General features: G+C 45.6%; 1 protein-coding gene across 2 annotated transcripts; it reads left to right on the forward strand.

The window, feature by feature from the left end:
* The first annotated feature begins 1,307 nt into the window (after positions 1-1,307).
* On the forward strand, positions 1,308-14,878 carry RPS19 (ribosomal protein S19). Of its 2 annotated transcripts, none has more exons than XM_085615629.1 (6): positions 1,308-1,440; positions 2,167-2,237; positions 2,445-2,545; positions 14,099-14,282; positions 14,449-14,503; positions 14,816-14,878. In XM_085615629.1, the coding sequence occupies exons 2-6, from the start codon at positions 2,167-2,169 to the stop codon at positions 14,843-14,845; spliced, it is 441 nt and encodes a 146-aa protein (XP_085471755.1). In that variant the 5' UTR covers positions 1,308-1,440; the 3' UTR covers positions 14,846-14,878. The 2 variants fall into 2 exon arrangements, with proteins under 2 accessions (XP_085471755.1, XP_085471756.1); XM_085615630.1 differs by having other exon boundaries at positions 1,403-1,798.
* The last annotated feature ends 297 nt before the right edge of the window (positions 14,879-15,175 follow it).

Genomic DNA, 15,175 nt, shown 5'->3' on the forward strand with positions numbered 1-15,175 from the left:
GACCGCGCACCCACAGGAGCATGAGAAAAAGGTCGGCAGAAACAGTTTGCTGGTTGCGCACTGAGAAACCCACACGCGATCCGAGCAGGCTGAACGGGAAGTCCCGTCAACTACGCTAAGCTGCACGGATTAGCGGAGGGGAAAAGTGACACAATCGGACACAGAGATACAATGTAACATAGATCAAAGGCAAGCGCAACAGTACTAGAAACGCGCTAGGAAATAATACAGTAACAACAGAGACAATGCAAATAAGCAAGAGGTAAATGCACTTAACTGGCCACGGAGCCAGACATGCCAACCCTACCGATTCAGGCGGGAGACTACCGATTTCAAGGCTAGTCTCCCGCCTCCCGATTCCTGAAAGCAAAAACCCCATTCCTCTTGAGTTTCAGCTGACAGGGCTTGGTATTGTGTAACGTGCTAATTCTTCCAGGAATAGTCTGAGTGGGGATGCAGGGGTTCTAGAAGGGGTGAAAAACCAACAAAGCCCCATTAACAAGCAAATGGTCTTTTAAAGACCTGTGAAGTACTCTGGGCGGCTGTGTGTGTGCCTGGGAAGCTGTTTCAGCCCGGGCTGCCACACACCAGGGGGGGTGTATGCACTGCCAGCAACCTGCCAGGCCAGTGCACAACACTTGCATCACCCTCTCTCTTCCTGCCATTGCCCTCCATGCTTCTGAAATGTAAGAAAAAAACGTGCATTTGCGTTTCAAATGTCCAGTCCTGCAGCAGCACACTTCCAAAGCCCATACATGACAGTAACCCGATTCAAGGCCCCATTCTGCGGATTTTTTTTTTTTAAATCTCCCACTTTGCTCTTCTGAAATGTTAGCATGTATGCGCGGAGCAGCAAAGAAAGGGGATATGGTATTCTCTTGTACTCTTTATATAGGGGTTACTCTATGGTTGTCATGTGATACCCAGTAAGTGTTCATGGGTATTGTAGTGTTTATTTGTTTTACTTTCATCTTATTGGCTGCTGAGAATTTTCAGTAAAGAAAATGAGAAGCATAATCAGAGCCTCCGGTCCTTGGCATAGAAATCCACTTGGCATAGCATAGGACTTTCATTAGCCAACATGCTGAGATAACTAAGGAAGGATAAATGTTATGTTATGTTATGACGGGTATTTATAAAGCGCACGGCTACTCCCAGGAGTGTCCCGGCACTAATGTATTTTAAAGAACACATTTTTCTAAATATTACATTTCAATAGGTTAGTTGTTATTGACTGTGGTCTAGTTACTCAAAGATGGCCGCCCTGATAAGTATTCTGTGCCTGTCCTCCAATTTATAACCGTTCTATGTCTATGAACCTCCGCTGCGTGTTCTCGCGAGATCTCGACGCAGGCGCTGTGCGCATGCTCGCCCTCTCTTGAGCGGCTCGTAGACCCCGTGCGCTCCCTTTTCCCTTTCCGGCAGCGGGAGAGACGCAAGGTGATGGCGGCTCTGGGGAGTCTGGGTGTGCGGTGCACTGAGCTGGGGGCCGGTAGAGGCCGTCAGAGAGTGGAGGGGAGGTGTCACCTAGACCGGGGTGCCAGCACCGGTGGTTAGGCTGAATTTGGAGGCAGCTCTGAGACGGAGCCTTGCGTGCCCATGCCTAGCGTTGCTTCTTGAAGGCTCCTTTCTGCGCCCAGCTCCGTTCCCCTTCCCTGTTACACGTGGGTCGGGTGCTCCCGTGGCGTCAGCGAAAAGGTCCTGTTCTCTGCTTCTACTGATCCTGGGCACCTTCTTCACCCACTGCATCACCCAGTTCAGTCATCTTATGAAACGAGGCTGTTAGGTTAAAAGCCGGGTAACTGCTATTCTAACATCGTTGCGTTTAAAAGAGTATGTTCTTGAGAGTGATTTGGGTGGAAAGCCAGCCAAGCTAATTACGTGGGCGCACCAGCAGTCTTTGATGCACATTTCGAGCTTTATAGCTCTAGACACAGGGCCACCCATAAAGAAGCAAAACACATGTCAAATTGCCCAAATCGCTAAGAAGATATCACGATTATCATTACATTTGAAGCTTTAGACTGCTGGCCTCACATCTTTGTTTTCCTGTATACGGGCCGTAAATTCGGTCGTTTTTTTTCTCTTCTTTGTAATTTCCACACTCAACTTCACGAGACTTAGTGTAATGTTTTGACTAACGTTTTGTTTGCTGTTTGTCCACAGATGCCCGGTGTTACAGTAAAAGACGTGAACCAGCAGGAGTTTGTCAGAGCCCTGTCTGCTTTCCTGAAAAAGTAAGCTTTGTTCTGTTTATCTTGCTTAAAAATGTTTTTTCTGTTTGCTTGTCCTACTTCTGTGTAGAAAATGAGCACTGTTGATGGGAGTGTGGTAAACAGATTTGTTTCCATAGCTTCTTATTGTAGTAAAAAAAGAGTGAAGTATGGTGCTGTGTAACGGTCCGTTGATTCTGTTAGACTAAATGTACTTTCTTGTTCCTCAAGGTCAGGAAAACTAAAGGTACCCGAATGGGTGGACACTGTCAAGCTGGCAAAGCACAAAGAACTGGCTCCCTACGATGAGAATTGGTTTTACACCAGAGCTGGTGAGTGTGAAGCCTTGAACTGTTATTTTTAAATGTAGTATTCAGGTTTACATTTCGGCCTGTAGCAAAAAGGGGAGCTAAGCAGTATTTGCCTGGATCCAATGCCAACCTAGTAGTTGGCAAGGAAATGCCATCCAGGTAAATTATAACTTTATCTGGAAACAGAATTGGCGTGCCCAATGGCATCACTGTTTGGTGAATCTTTGTTTATCTGCTGTAGACGCTAGGAAACCCTGTTGCCAATACAAGTTGTTTCGACATCCTGTTTCTGATTTCCTTTTGGGATGGTGCCGTGGGTCAATAGATGTGAGACTCGACCCTTTTGATTTGCCTAAAGCAGGGGTCTCCAACGTTTTCTGTAGTGAGAGCTACTTCTGCTCAAGAAAAGTCTTCCCAAGCTACTGGCAAATTTTTTACCTGTAAAATAGTGACTACACTATGACCACCCAAAACAAAATTTTCAGTGGTTACCACCCAAGTATACCAAGTGCGGTTACCAGCAGAAACGCTGGGAAAAAGTTCTTCAATATAAAATGCCTCCCGTTGACTTATGAAGTAACATTCAAATCTTGACATGCCCAGTGGCACAAAGGACATAAGCACAGCAGTATGTCTCCCCAGCTCAGCTTGAATTATCATTCACCAGTTTCTGAAAATGCACATCTAATACTACTTTCCACTGTGGGCAAACAAACTCAATTTTCCAGAAGCAACCCCATTTTTTAAAACTAAAACTGCCTTTAAAGTATCAGTTTTTGAGAAATGCACAGTCTCTAAACATCAGCTTGTCATTATCATCATGTACTCCCATGTACAAATGCCTCATATGGACAGACTACTTTGAATTCCCAGATATTAGTCATATGCCATGGATGCTCACCATTGGTATGGGAAACAATGGTCCTAGACTTCTTTAAAGCTACAATTCCGTAATTCTGGATCTTCCTCAGGGGCTGTATCCTGACTGTACCTCACCCTAGGTTGCCTCCCCTCACCCCATCCTGAGGAAGACCCGCCTGCTGAGGATATAAATTATCCTCATTGCACCAGGGTTGAAACATTGACACTCTTCCCCCAGTGGGCCTGTCCCTGATATCATCCCAGCCTATTCACAGATGAATGTTCTCTGTGCGTCATCAGAAAATCATGAAATGAATCTTTGTAAATTCATAAGGGACCGGCCTATTTGTAAAACTGGTGCCACTATGAACCACGACCAGTTTTACTAAGGATACCAGAATGTGTAATTGATTGGTTATTGAATTTGCCTTTTGGATTCCCCTCATTTATATCTGTCCTACCTCACAAGCACTTTCCTTTTTCACACTTCCCTTGGAGCAACCTTTCTTTATTTGGAGCATTGAATATGGTGATCTGTTATAAAAGTAACTAAATAATAAACAGTCACTATTGGAGCGATATTTTGTGCCTTTGTGTCTTTTGAGGATATACTTGTTTGCATTGTAAAGAAAATGGTGGTACATTAATGATACAATGCTAATTCTATATGTACCGGATGCCCTTTGACTAATGAATGTTTTTCATAACTGAATTGTGGCTTTAAAGAAGTCTAGGACCGTTGTTTCCTATACCAATTGTTACCCAGGTCCGTGGACAATTGTGGGTTACCCCATTATATCATAATGGATTCTTACCATAGCACCACGGATGCCTGGATTATGCAAGTAATGCCCACCATTATACTAGGGCCACAGTTGTGCCAAGGCTGTAAACCAGAAGGATCAGGGATAAGACCACATATCAGTCATGGCCATTAATATGCCAGGAATAGGTACATATAGGCAAGTCAAGCTCAGAGTAGGTCTATGATGGCTGCCAGCATACCACAACTAGACCATAAATACTAAAATAGTCAAGAATGACCATAATCATGCCATTGGCACTATTATGCCAGTAATGGACACAATTATGCCAAATATAAAACCTTTTATGATGGGGCTAGCATATATATTTGGCGATTCTTGGCACCAGGCATAGTTTCAGGAAGCAATAGTGTTTATTATGGACACACACATAAATGTTGATGAATCTCTTAATTTTCTCTGGTCTGGATCATACCCTGTTCTCCTAAGGTCTTGAGCTGCTCATGCATCTAACTGACACATTTTCACTCTGACTCCTGCAGTCCCGCACTTTGGTGGGTCAGCACTGATTGCGGCTCAGGCTACTGCTGGCATACTTTTTTGATGGTGCACTGTTAAACATGTTATGACTGATAAAGGAGGGACTGCAACAAGGTCAATCTCCTAGTGGCTTAATTATATTGACATTGGATACAGACTGTCATGTAGCTGGTCCTATAAGCTGGCTCAGTGTGTGTTTGAGTGTTAGTATGAGTTACTGTGATAAGTTTGGCTGGCTGTCACTCTTAGGGTCTTGAGATGATCAGTGCTGCCTTCTTTAATAGGAACCTACTCTGAAATTGATACTGGACTTGACTTCACCTCAGAGAGCTACTTTGAAGGTACTGGCGAGCTACCAGTAGCTCCCGAGCTACTCGTTGGAGACCCCTGGCCTAAAGTGTTTGAGCCAGAGACTTTATGCATTATTAGCCTTTTAGTTTTCATGCCCTTTAACACTTCTTGCTGCCTGGCTGTCCGTAAACCTAGATGTGTCTGTAGTTAGAGGTGTCGGACTGATTAGTTAATTACTTCGACTGCACAGCATTTCGCATCACTTCATCTACATAATCCGAATGATGGGCTTAGCTGCTATCAGCCTTCACTTGGCCTTCCAGAATGCCCCTTCACCATAGCCTCGATGACTTCCATTGCTGGCAGTGAAACTGGCAATTGCTCAAATTAGCAATGGCGACTTCCAACTGATGAACAAGGGTAGCAAGATGAACAAGTTTACTAAAAGGATGTCTTGAGAGGAGGCTGCTTGGCACTTTAAGCAAGTCAATGCCAGCTCTAACCAATGGAGGGGGAGGGGGGGGGGGGCAGCAGAATGAGGAACTGTAAAATAGCCTGTCACTGTTATAAGCTGTTGAAAAGACTACCGTGATTGATGACTGGCTTCTTTACGCAGTTACTTTTTGATTATTGTGTCCCCTTAAGTTGACTGGCCTACCAAACCCGCAGGGTGTGCAGTATTGTACGTTGGCGAGGCATTGAAGTGCTTTGCAGCGAGTAGCATGCTACTACGGTATCCAAGACTAGAGTTAAAACATCAGTCATATGTTTTCTTTTTAGGTCGTGCCTAATTAGTTCTGGTAGCCAGTACCTCACTGCTGTTCGAGTCAGGGCAGCACCGGACGAGTACAGTCTCCTTGCAGTTTCTTTGTTTTGTTTTTTGTGGGTGGGAGGGGGATGTGGAGAACTATTTTTTTATTTTTTTTCCCCCCGCTTCCACTGCATGTTATGAGCCCCCTGCCTCGGAGCACAAAACCTGCTATTGCCTTAATAAGACCACAATGCCTTAAGACTATCTGAAACGATTAATAAATCTTACAAGTCGTTACACTCAGACTGTGTGGTCCTGTCTCTGCACTCGCCACTAATTACAGGTTGCAATGATGCATGCAATGCCACGAGTGGAACATCGCTTAGACTAGTACTGCCGCAGATCCTGGGAGATTCCATCTGGTACTATAGAAGCTGGATTATGTTTAACTTGCTGTGTTTTGGGATGCACTGGAAATGGTTACTGTGAGCACAGTAGCATGACCGTTGTAGTCCCCAGTCTTTGCAGGCGGCATGGAAGTTGTCACGAGATGTGATGTCCAGGTGATGGCTTCCTTCTGTAAAGAAATGTGCACTACTTCCGAGTTAGCATTCCAAACGTTAGGCTGGTTTTTATGTACAACTGCTTTTTTAAAACTGCTCATGTGCTTGCCGATTCTATGATTAATTGAAAGTAATGTGAGTAGTGGACAAGGATTGGTTTGGAAAGAAATTTAACACTAGCTGGAGGAGGCCTGTGATGTCTGTATTTGGTGTATATACTCTTATGCTTTCGTATTTGTTAAGCTCGCTTACAATGTCACTTATTGTCTACTAGCTGTCGGACATACAATTTTCTTTATTTTGAAAGCACATTTTACGGAAAATATAGAATTTCCTTTATCTCTACACGTTTAGTAATGGGACGTTTTTTATTTAAAGTTTCTTTGTAACTATCTTATAAGATTCTATCTTTGAACATGTGTCAAAGCTGGTGTCCTCATCCGCTCCTACAGATGAAATCTGACGGAGTCTGGTGGTGAGTGTGCAGTGGGAGACGGTGGCAAATGCTGCAGTGTAGGAGCAGGGCTGCGGTGTGTCCTTGGTCGAGGAGGGTGCGGATGTCGTTTGTGGCGGCGAGTAGAGCGGTCTTGGAGCTGTGTTCTGCGCGGTTTGGGAGGGGTACAGGATGGAGTTTTCTTAGCTAAGTCTTGTCAGCTGGGCATTGACTGTCTTCTCAGTGACTTTGGCGGCCAACCGGAGGAGGGAGATGGGTCGGTAGATTTTGAGGTCCGTGGGATCTGCTGAGGGCTTCTTGAGCAGGGGACAGACTTCTGCGTGTTGCCAGTCGTCGGGGTAGATGCTGGTCTTGAAGGCGGTGTTGATTGTGTGTCGTAGTTCTAGCGCGATGGCGGCTCTGTGGAAGATTTGCGACAGGCAGGGGCCCAAGGGGGCTCCTGAGTGGATGCCTTTCATGGTTGAGGTGGTGTCTTCGGTGGTACTGGGTTCCAGGAGGAAATGGTTGGCTGGCGTTGCTGGAGGAGGATGTGGTTTCGGGGTCAGGCGTCTTGTTGCCGAAAGTGTCGTAGAGGCCCTTGATTTTTAGATGAAAGTAGGATCCAAGCTTGTTTCAGAGGTCCTGGGAAGGGGTGATGTCCATGGTTTCGCTGGGGGGCTTGCTGAATTCCTGGATGATGCTGAAGTTATTCGAGTTGCTGGAGTTGGCATGGATCTTGTTTTGTTTGAAGGTCCTTTTGGTGAATCTGATGAGTTGGTGTTCCATCATGGCTTTCTTGTAGGTAGTGCGATCTTCAGACGTCTTGCTGTTTCTCCAGTTCTTCTCGAGGCTTCTGCAGGTGCATCTGGTTTCTTGGAGACCTGCAATGTTTCAGTCCCAAAATGATTGCCTCTGATGTAAAATCATTTTTTGCAGGCTAGAACCATAGATTCCTGTTCTCAGAGGTCCTCCTTATTGGAAGAGGAAACCTCACAAACTTAGTGTCATGCTGAGGAGGAGTCCTCTCCCCACCCTGGTAGGACGGTGCCACCTGGGCGGACTCAACCTCCTCAAAGACTGACTAATTAGGAGTGAGTTCTTGCATAAATCTTACTGGACAACACCATGTAACAGGGGATCCAGATGAATATTCTAAAAATACCTTGTCCCTGGGGAAATCTACCTTTATTAGTGGAACGCTAGGTGTGATTAGAAATGGGTTGGGTATTTTAGTATAGTTATTCTCACCCAGCGAAATTGCCAACATGTTTCTGCCCACTTTATTAAAAACAATGCTTTTTTTTATTGGCACCAAAATCGTAATTGACATATTACACTTCACTGCTGCTCAAAACCAACCAGGAGTTTGGTCCAAAATGTTAAGTTTCACAATTCGTAAGTCCACAGCGCCCACTAGATGAGAGCATAGAATCTCTCTCTCTCTCTCGTCACTTCTCAGGTGAGAACACACGTTTTCTATTTTACAAAGTACATAAGTTTTGCCCTGATTTGTGACATGCATAGGTTACACTTTTTTTCTCTTTTAGTTTATCCAGAAGGAACTCCATACAGAGGTGCTGTGGTAGCCGCCATAAGGATTTACCTTTGTTCTATTTTATTTCTTTGCACTAGACTGCTAAATTAAAAAAAACTCCGCCTTCTATTAATCCAAATTTCAAAATTGTAAGCGTGCCATACTTCACGGAACGTGCACTTCATATTGAATGAGTTTTTTATCTACATTACATCTGCTTAGGGAGGATGTGCGCCTTTTTTAATCGTGTTTTTGTTGTCTAAGTATTAGTCTACATATAATTTGGGGATATGTTATGTGACGTTGCAATAGGTAATTGCCTTTATGGATTTGTGCATTACAAAAGCACAAATGAAGCTTGTAATTGCAATAGCAATCTTACTGGAATGCTAATGTAGTGCCTCTTATATTCATGCAGGCCAGTTGCAAAACAAAAACTGTGCTTATTCTTCCTTCTTAGGCCATCTCTGGCTTCCATCCTGGCGCCTGCTTCAGACAAAAGGCTTGCGTCAGTGACAAGATTCCACTTTGCTAAAAGTTGTCCGAAGTGTACACACACTATATAGAGTTTTACAAATACATGTACCAAATCTTTAACCTTCTTTTTACTTTAAACTAGTCCCATTGGTGATTCCTCATTCTTACTCCTCTAGACAGTGCTACTAGCTGTCTCTAGTCACAGTGATAATTCCTCATTTTAAGTCCTAGGCAGTGCTGCAGCTGTGTTTCTGTTTCCTGTGGTAATTCCTCATTTTCAGCCCACTAGGCAGTTCAGTGCTTCTCTGATCGCGTCTGTCGCTCCTCCCTTTTAAGTCCTCTAGACAGTGCTGCATGCAGCTGCGTTTTGGTTCCAAGTGGTAAATCCTCATTCTTGGCCCTCGAGACAGTGCTGATATCTGCTTCTCTGGTCCCAGTGGTAATTACTTATTCTCTGTCCACTAGACAGTGTTCCTACTGTGGTCCTGTCAGTAATTGCGCGTTCTAAAAATTCTAGACAGCTGCTAGCTGCAACTCTGGGCCCCGTCGGTAGTCCCTCATTCTAAGTCTCCTAGAGACTGCTGCTACTCTGGTCTCGTCAGTAACTCCCCATTCTAAGTCCTCTAGGCAGTGCTGCTAGCTGCTTCTCTGATCCCAGTGGCACTTCTAATTCTCAGTCCTCTAGGCAGTGCTGGTCCCAGTTGTAATTACTCATTCAAAGTCCTCTAGACAGTGCTGCAGCTGCTACTCTGGTCCCGTCAGTCACTCCCCCATTCTAAGTCCTAGGCAGTGCTGCAGCTAAGTGTCTAGTCAGTGTTGAATCCTCCATGCTAAGCCCTCTAGACAGTGCTGCAGCTGCTTCTCGGGTTGCAGTGGTAAATCCACATTCTTAGTCTTGTATACAGTGCTGCAGCTGCACGTCTGGTCATAAATCCACTGTACTCTAAACCAAAAGACAGTCATTTACAACGCCAATAGCTCGAACTCTCAAATGCGAGACCTTTTGCATGGAAAATAGTTGTTTCAATCACTTCCAGACATCTTTAACTGGTGGTGCTCGTCTGAAAGTTATGCATGGCCATTTGGAAAGCAGAGGACCAATAACTAGAGCAGAATAAATTATTTGGCCAATTCTTTTTCTAAATAAAGCAATCACTTTTTGTTAGGAAACTGTTTCCTAATGTGTTTGGGGGACGACAATCGTCTGCCAGGCCCTTTTATTTGCAGATGCCTGGGCGTTCCAAATTACACATGCTATAACCTGTCTCTAAACCTCTTTTGCATTAATTCCTGACATTAAGGTATGTCTTTTGGTGTGCTGCAACTTCTCATAGGGGATACATGATTTTGTGTGGGATGAAAGCTCATAGCATGTAGCGCTGTGCTCCCCGCTGTGGGCTTCCTGTGTAATCTAGACTCCAATTTATTATTTTCAATGTACATTTCAAGGTCTAAAATGTGATTAATTTTGCTTATTTCAAATCGATAAGTTTCACAAAATCCTTGGCTGATTCCATCGAGCCCTTCAATAAAATGGATAGATTGTCAATGTACCTAGTCCACACAATTGCATTCTCATCCGCAGTTTAGTGTGGGTTCTGCGGAGCACCTGCTCCTCCCACCAGCCTACGTGTAACCACGCGAAACGGGGGGCAAAGCAGGTGCCTGTTGCAGTCCTGCAGATCTGCTGAAACAAATCACCAAAAAGGAAGTAGTTATTCTCCAAGGATCTTCTTGCCATAGTGAGAATCATCTGAATGTGTTTATACAAGCTAATTTTCCTATTTCTTAAATGACTCCTACATTGCAACCAGTTTTCATGACAAATACCGGTATAAATCATCTCGGGCTATAAATTCCACGGACTGGATATTCTCGCCTCAGTGCCTATTCTAATCCTGGGTCCCACGCTGCAACTCTGGGCAATAGCTTGCTTAATCTCCACAACGGCCCCAACAGCGCTGGGGTGCCTGGCCTCACCATGGGGGTGCCCAGGAGTGGACACCTCACATGGAAAGCCAGGAAGGGTTCCTTCAGCGGTACGAGTACAGCGCTGAGATACCCATAGTGGTGGTCGGCGCTATATAAATACCTATACATTTACAAATCGCTGTTGTCTTACGCCATTAGGACACAATCCTGTCCCATTGATGTCATTCATTTGGCGCAAGAAATCCCCCACTATCTTTTACATGCTCAAGTAAAAAGAAATCTATATACTCTGAAGTATATTCCAGCTGGCTCCCTCGAGCCAAATTTGTAGGGCAACCCGAAGGCGTATTAGCATTTTGGGGAAGGGATTAAATACATCCCAAGTGTGTGTATATATGTGTGTTGTAACCATTGCACCAGCTCAGTCTATTTGAAATTGCGATTACATATTAATATACATCAATACATACTGCTTGGTATTTTCAGTAAGGTACATTACTGAAGCATGCGGTTCTGTCTGCGCCGTATGGTACTAATTTGTTTTACTAGTCACGTAATGTGCAGTGACATTCAAAAGACTAATGAAAGCACAAAATAAGTGCGGCATGCATAGTTCTGGAATATAAAGGTAAGAATGCAAACATAAATAGTGCATGTCAACAATATTGCTGTAATGGGGCAACCGGCATCTACCTCGGCCTGCTGCATTTCTAAGCTCCTGAACTCCGGCTTTTGATGCACACGCACATCCATTTAGTACATATTTTTGTGTTTTCTTGTTATACCTAAAACAAATCCATAAACTCGTTCGATTATGTCTGTGTACACCTATGACTTCTTGGCATTTGGCCATGAAAGTGTAGATATCTCTGTACATCTACATCGAACTGTGTATAATAATATACATAAAATGGGCACTATCACTAATATGGATGTACAAGCAATACTTCTATATAGAATTCCAGCCAACCATTCTGAACATTTAACTTGTAAACTTTTAAACTTAACTAGAAATATGCCTGGGTGTACGCATCGTTTCTGTATCGAATTTTACTAATTTCTTTTACTTAAATTATTATACCACCCAGCCCCTCTGGACCACCACTGCATCAATTTCACCGCCACCGCGCCCGCCATGACTGAACTGGAGCAAGGTCACAGAGGAACTCCTCATCACCACCCTCCATCAAACCCCCCCACCCCCTCCCAGCGCATCGACCGACACCAACTCCACAGCCAGGGAATTGCACCGCTGGGTCTCACGCCAAGGAACTGTTCAGCGTCCTTCAGCAGTTCGCCATAGTAACCTGCGAAGCCACAGGCGTCACACCCTCCCAGGAACTCTGAAATAGGAGCTGAGCTTGTGGCAATCTGGAGATCAAGACCCTCTACGACAACTTCAGCGAACCATCGCCGGACACCACCCCCCTACCCACCACCGCCAACAAGCCGACCATGACGTCCTGGGACCTAGCTACCTACGAACTAATCGCCACGACCATGAAGAAAACTCACTCTGGAGCCCCAACGGACCCCTGCCCACCGCACATATTCCACAGGGCTGCCATCGCACCAGGACGTACCATCCACGCCTACCTAGGATCTGGCATCTGTGCCGACTGGAAACAGGCGGAGTTTAAAACCCCTCCTTGAGAAACCAACAGCCGATGCAATGGACCTGAAACTACCGGCCCATCTCTCCTCCCCTTTGCGGCGAAAGTCAGAGACTAAAACTCCCAGCTAACCACCTTCATCCAAGGTAACTCCATCCTAGAGGCCCGCGCAGCTACCACAGCCCGAGACCGCCCTCCTCGCTGCCACTGACGACATCCACGGCCCTCCTCCTTCTAGACCTCTCCGCAGCCGTCGACACTCACATCGCACGCTCGCAGCCATACTCCACAATGCAGGGATACCCGGAGCTGCCCTCGACTGGATCCAATCCTTCTTCTCTGCCAGAACCCAGAGGATTCAACTCCCTCCCTTCCTCTCTGACCCCACGGAAATCCACTACGGAGTACCCCAGGGATCGTCACTCCGCCCCAGGCTCTTCAACCGCTACATGACCCCCTCGCCGCCATCGTCCAACAGCATAGGCTCGGCTCAGCATCGTATCCTACACAGACGACACCCAGCTCATCCTCTCACTCACAAAGAATCCCGAAAACACCAGACTCTGCTTCCAGGAAGGAATAAAGAACGTGGCAGCCTGGATGAAAGACGGCTGCCTGAAGCTCAACTCAGAAAAGACAGATATCCTCGTCCTCGTACCCTGCACCTCCGCCTGGGACACCTGGTGGCCCTCCAAACCATCCAGAATGCCACAGCCAGACTTGTCCTCGGGACACCACGTCATGAGCACATGACCAAGTTGGACTAACGGCTAGGGCGCTTGACCTGGGGAACTGGGTTCGAGCCTCTGTAGTGATGCTGAACATCCTGTGATTCTGGGCAAATCACTTAATCTCCCTGTGCCTAAAAAAAAATGAATGTGTCATCATGCAATGTAACTGGTGCTATGTAAAGCGCTCTGATACCTGATTGGATTCGGGTCAAGTTCGCGCTGTATAAAACTCTGGGGGGGGGGAGGGGGGCACAACACCTAAGAGGCCTCCACTGGCTCCCCGGTGCAAAAAGTCACCTTCAAACTCCTCACCCACGCCTACAAATCCCTCAACATCGGACCCAAATACCTCAACGAGAGCGTATCCTTCCACGTGCCCAAGAGGATCCTCCGCTCCGCCGACCTCGCCCTGGCAGAGGTCCTCCGCAGGAACAGAACAGGCGGGAGAGCTTTCTACATCGCAGCCAAGACCTGGAACGAGTTCCCTGTGAACATCAGACGCTCCCCGACCCTGCACACGTTCAGGATGGACCTCAAGACCTGGCTCTTTGACTGATGCTCTCTTCTCTCTCCCCCCCCCCCCTTTCTTTTTATGACTTGCCTTTTTGGGTTGGGGGAGGGGGGGGCGGTGCTTTTGATCCACATTCACATGGCACAAGGTTGCCACCCGGTGGTTGAGGAGCAATTCTGGTCTCCATTCTGTTTGTAATTCGTAATTTATCTTTCTGAAGCTTTTGAGTATTCAGTGCTGCCTTGATAACGCCCTGAAGCGTATTAATATGCCAGTAATATTTCCACCCCATTAGCGAAGTGGGTCATATTTTAAAACTGTTCAGTGTGAACCGAGGTTTCCCCACTAAGATCAGATAATTGTGAACAATGTGCTGCTTTTTAGGATGTAGCTATTCCTTTATCTGCTTTTTTGGGGGAGGGGGGGGGGGGGCTGGTGCAGTCTTGTGATTGGATTGGTCTGCATTGATACCTGTTGCATTGCTTGGATGTACAGATTGCGTTAAACTGGGTAGAACGGTTATTTTCAGAGTCTATGCACACCCATGCCTCACTTTCCCATTATTTCTTTTAGCTTCCACCGTCCGTCACTTGTACCTCCGTGGTGGTGCTGGCGTTGGCTCCATGACAAAAATCTACGGTGGGCGGCAGCGGAACGGCGTGATGCCCAGCCACTTCAGCAGCGGCTCCAAGAGCGTGGCACGGCGAGTGATGCAGTCTCTAGAAGGAGTGAAGATGGTGGAGAAAGACCCCAATGGGTGAGGCTTGCAAGCTTGTGGAATAAAGTCTCAGATGTAGTTCTAATAGTGATCTGCCCTGCCTAGCTAAACTGAAGAAATAGTGTAATACATATGGTTGAGTGCCTTTGTGCACCTTCGTGCTGAGCCCTTGCTGTAAGTTTAACTTTTGAACTCTTATTTTCAGAGGTCGCAAGTTAACTCCCCAGGGCCAGAGAGACTTGGACCGAATCGCAGGACAGGTAAACAAATCTTGCTTAACATGTCCATTTGTCACCTTAAAATGGCAGTAACTGCTGTGTATTCTCCTTCGATACTGTAGTGGTTATGGCACTACTGGCTATAACTTCTCTACTGTGTGCATCTCGAAGGCTCGAGACCTGCAGTATCTGATTCGCTACATGCACATCACATACATGTAGTAAACAATACATTACGCTGTGTACATGATGCAACTCTATGCTAGGAACTGTAGAGAGCATCCTTCCAACTCTGCAGCCCAAGTATGGACTTAGGAAGTGACTCAATGCTAATCAGAATTTTTTGTTTTACAGGTTGCAGCTGCAAGCAAGAAACAACATTGAGATGAATTGCAAATAAAAAAACTGTTGAATTTATTCTGGTTTCTTTATTTTTTCCCCTCTAAATGTGAGCAGTGATTTATGCTTAACCGTATGAAGAGTGGCACTTGGTCACCGAGACCAATTTGTCTGGACTGGGGACTAGGACTTTTTTTTTTATAAATTCATCTACACATTCGCTGCTGGCCCTATACTTTAATCTTACCCGTTTAATATATTTGTACTCATTTGCTCAACTAATTAGAAAGTACAATTATTTTTATACTTTATCTGATTATACGGAGTTAACTTTGATTTGAGTTCCGACTAGATGCTCTAATCTCTTTGCAATGT

Source organism: Triturus cristatus, chromosome 7 (assembly GCF_964204655.1).
Source record: "Triturus cristatus chromosome 7, aTriCri1.1, whole genome shotgun sequence".
In the NCBI taxonomy this organism is placed as follows: domain Eukaryota; kingdom Metazoa; phylum Chordata; class Amphibia; order Caudata; family Salamandridae; genus Triturus; species Triturus cristatus.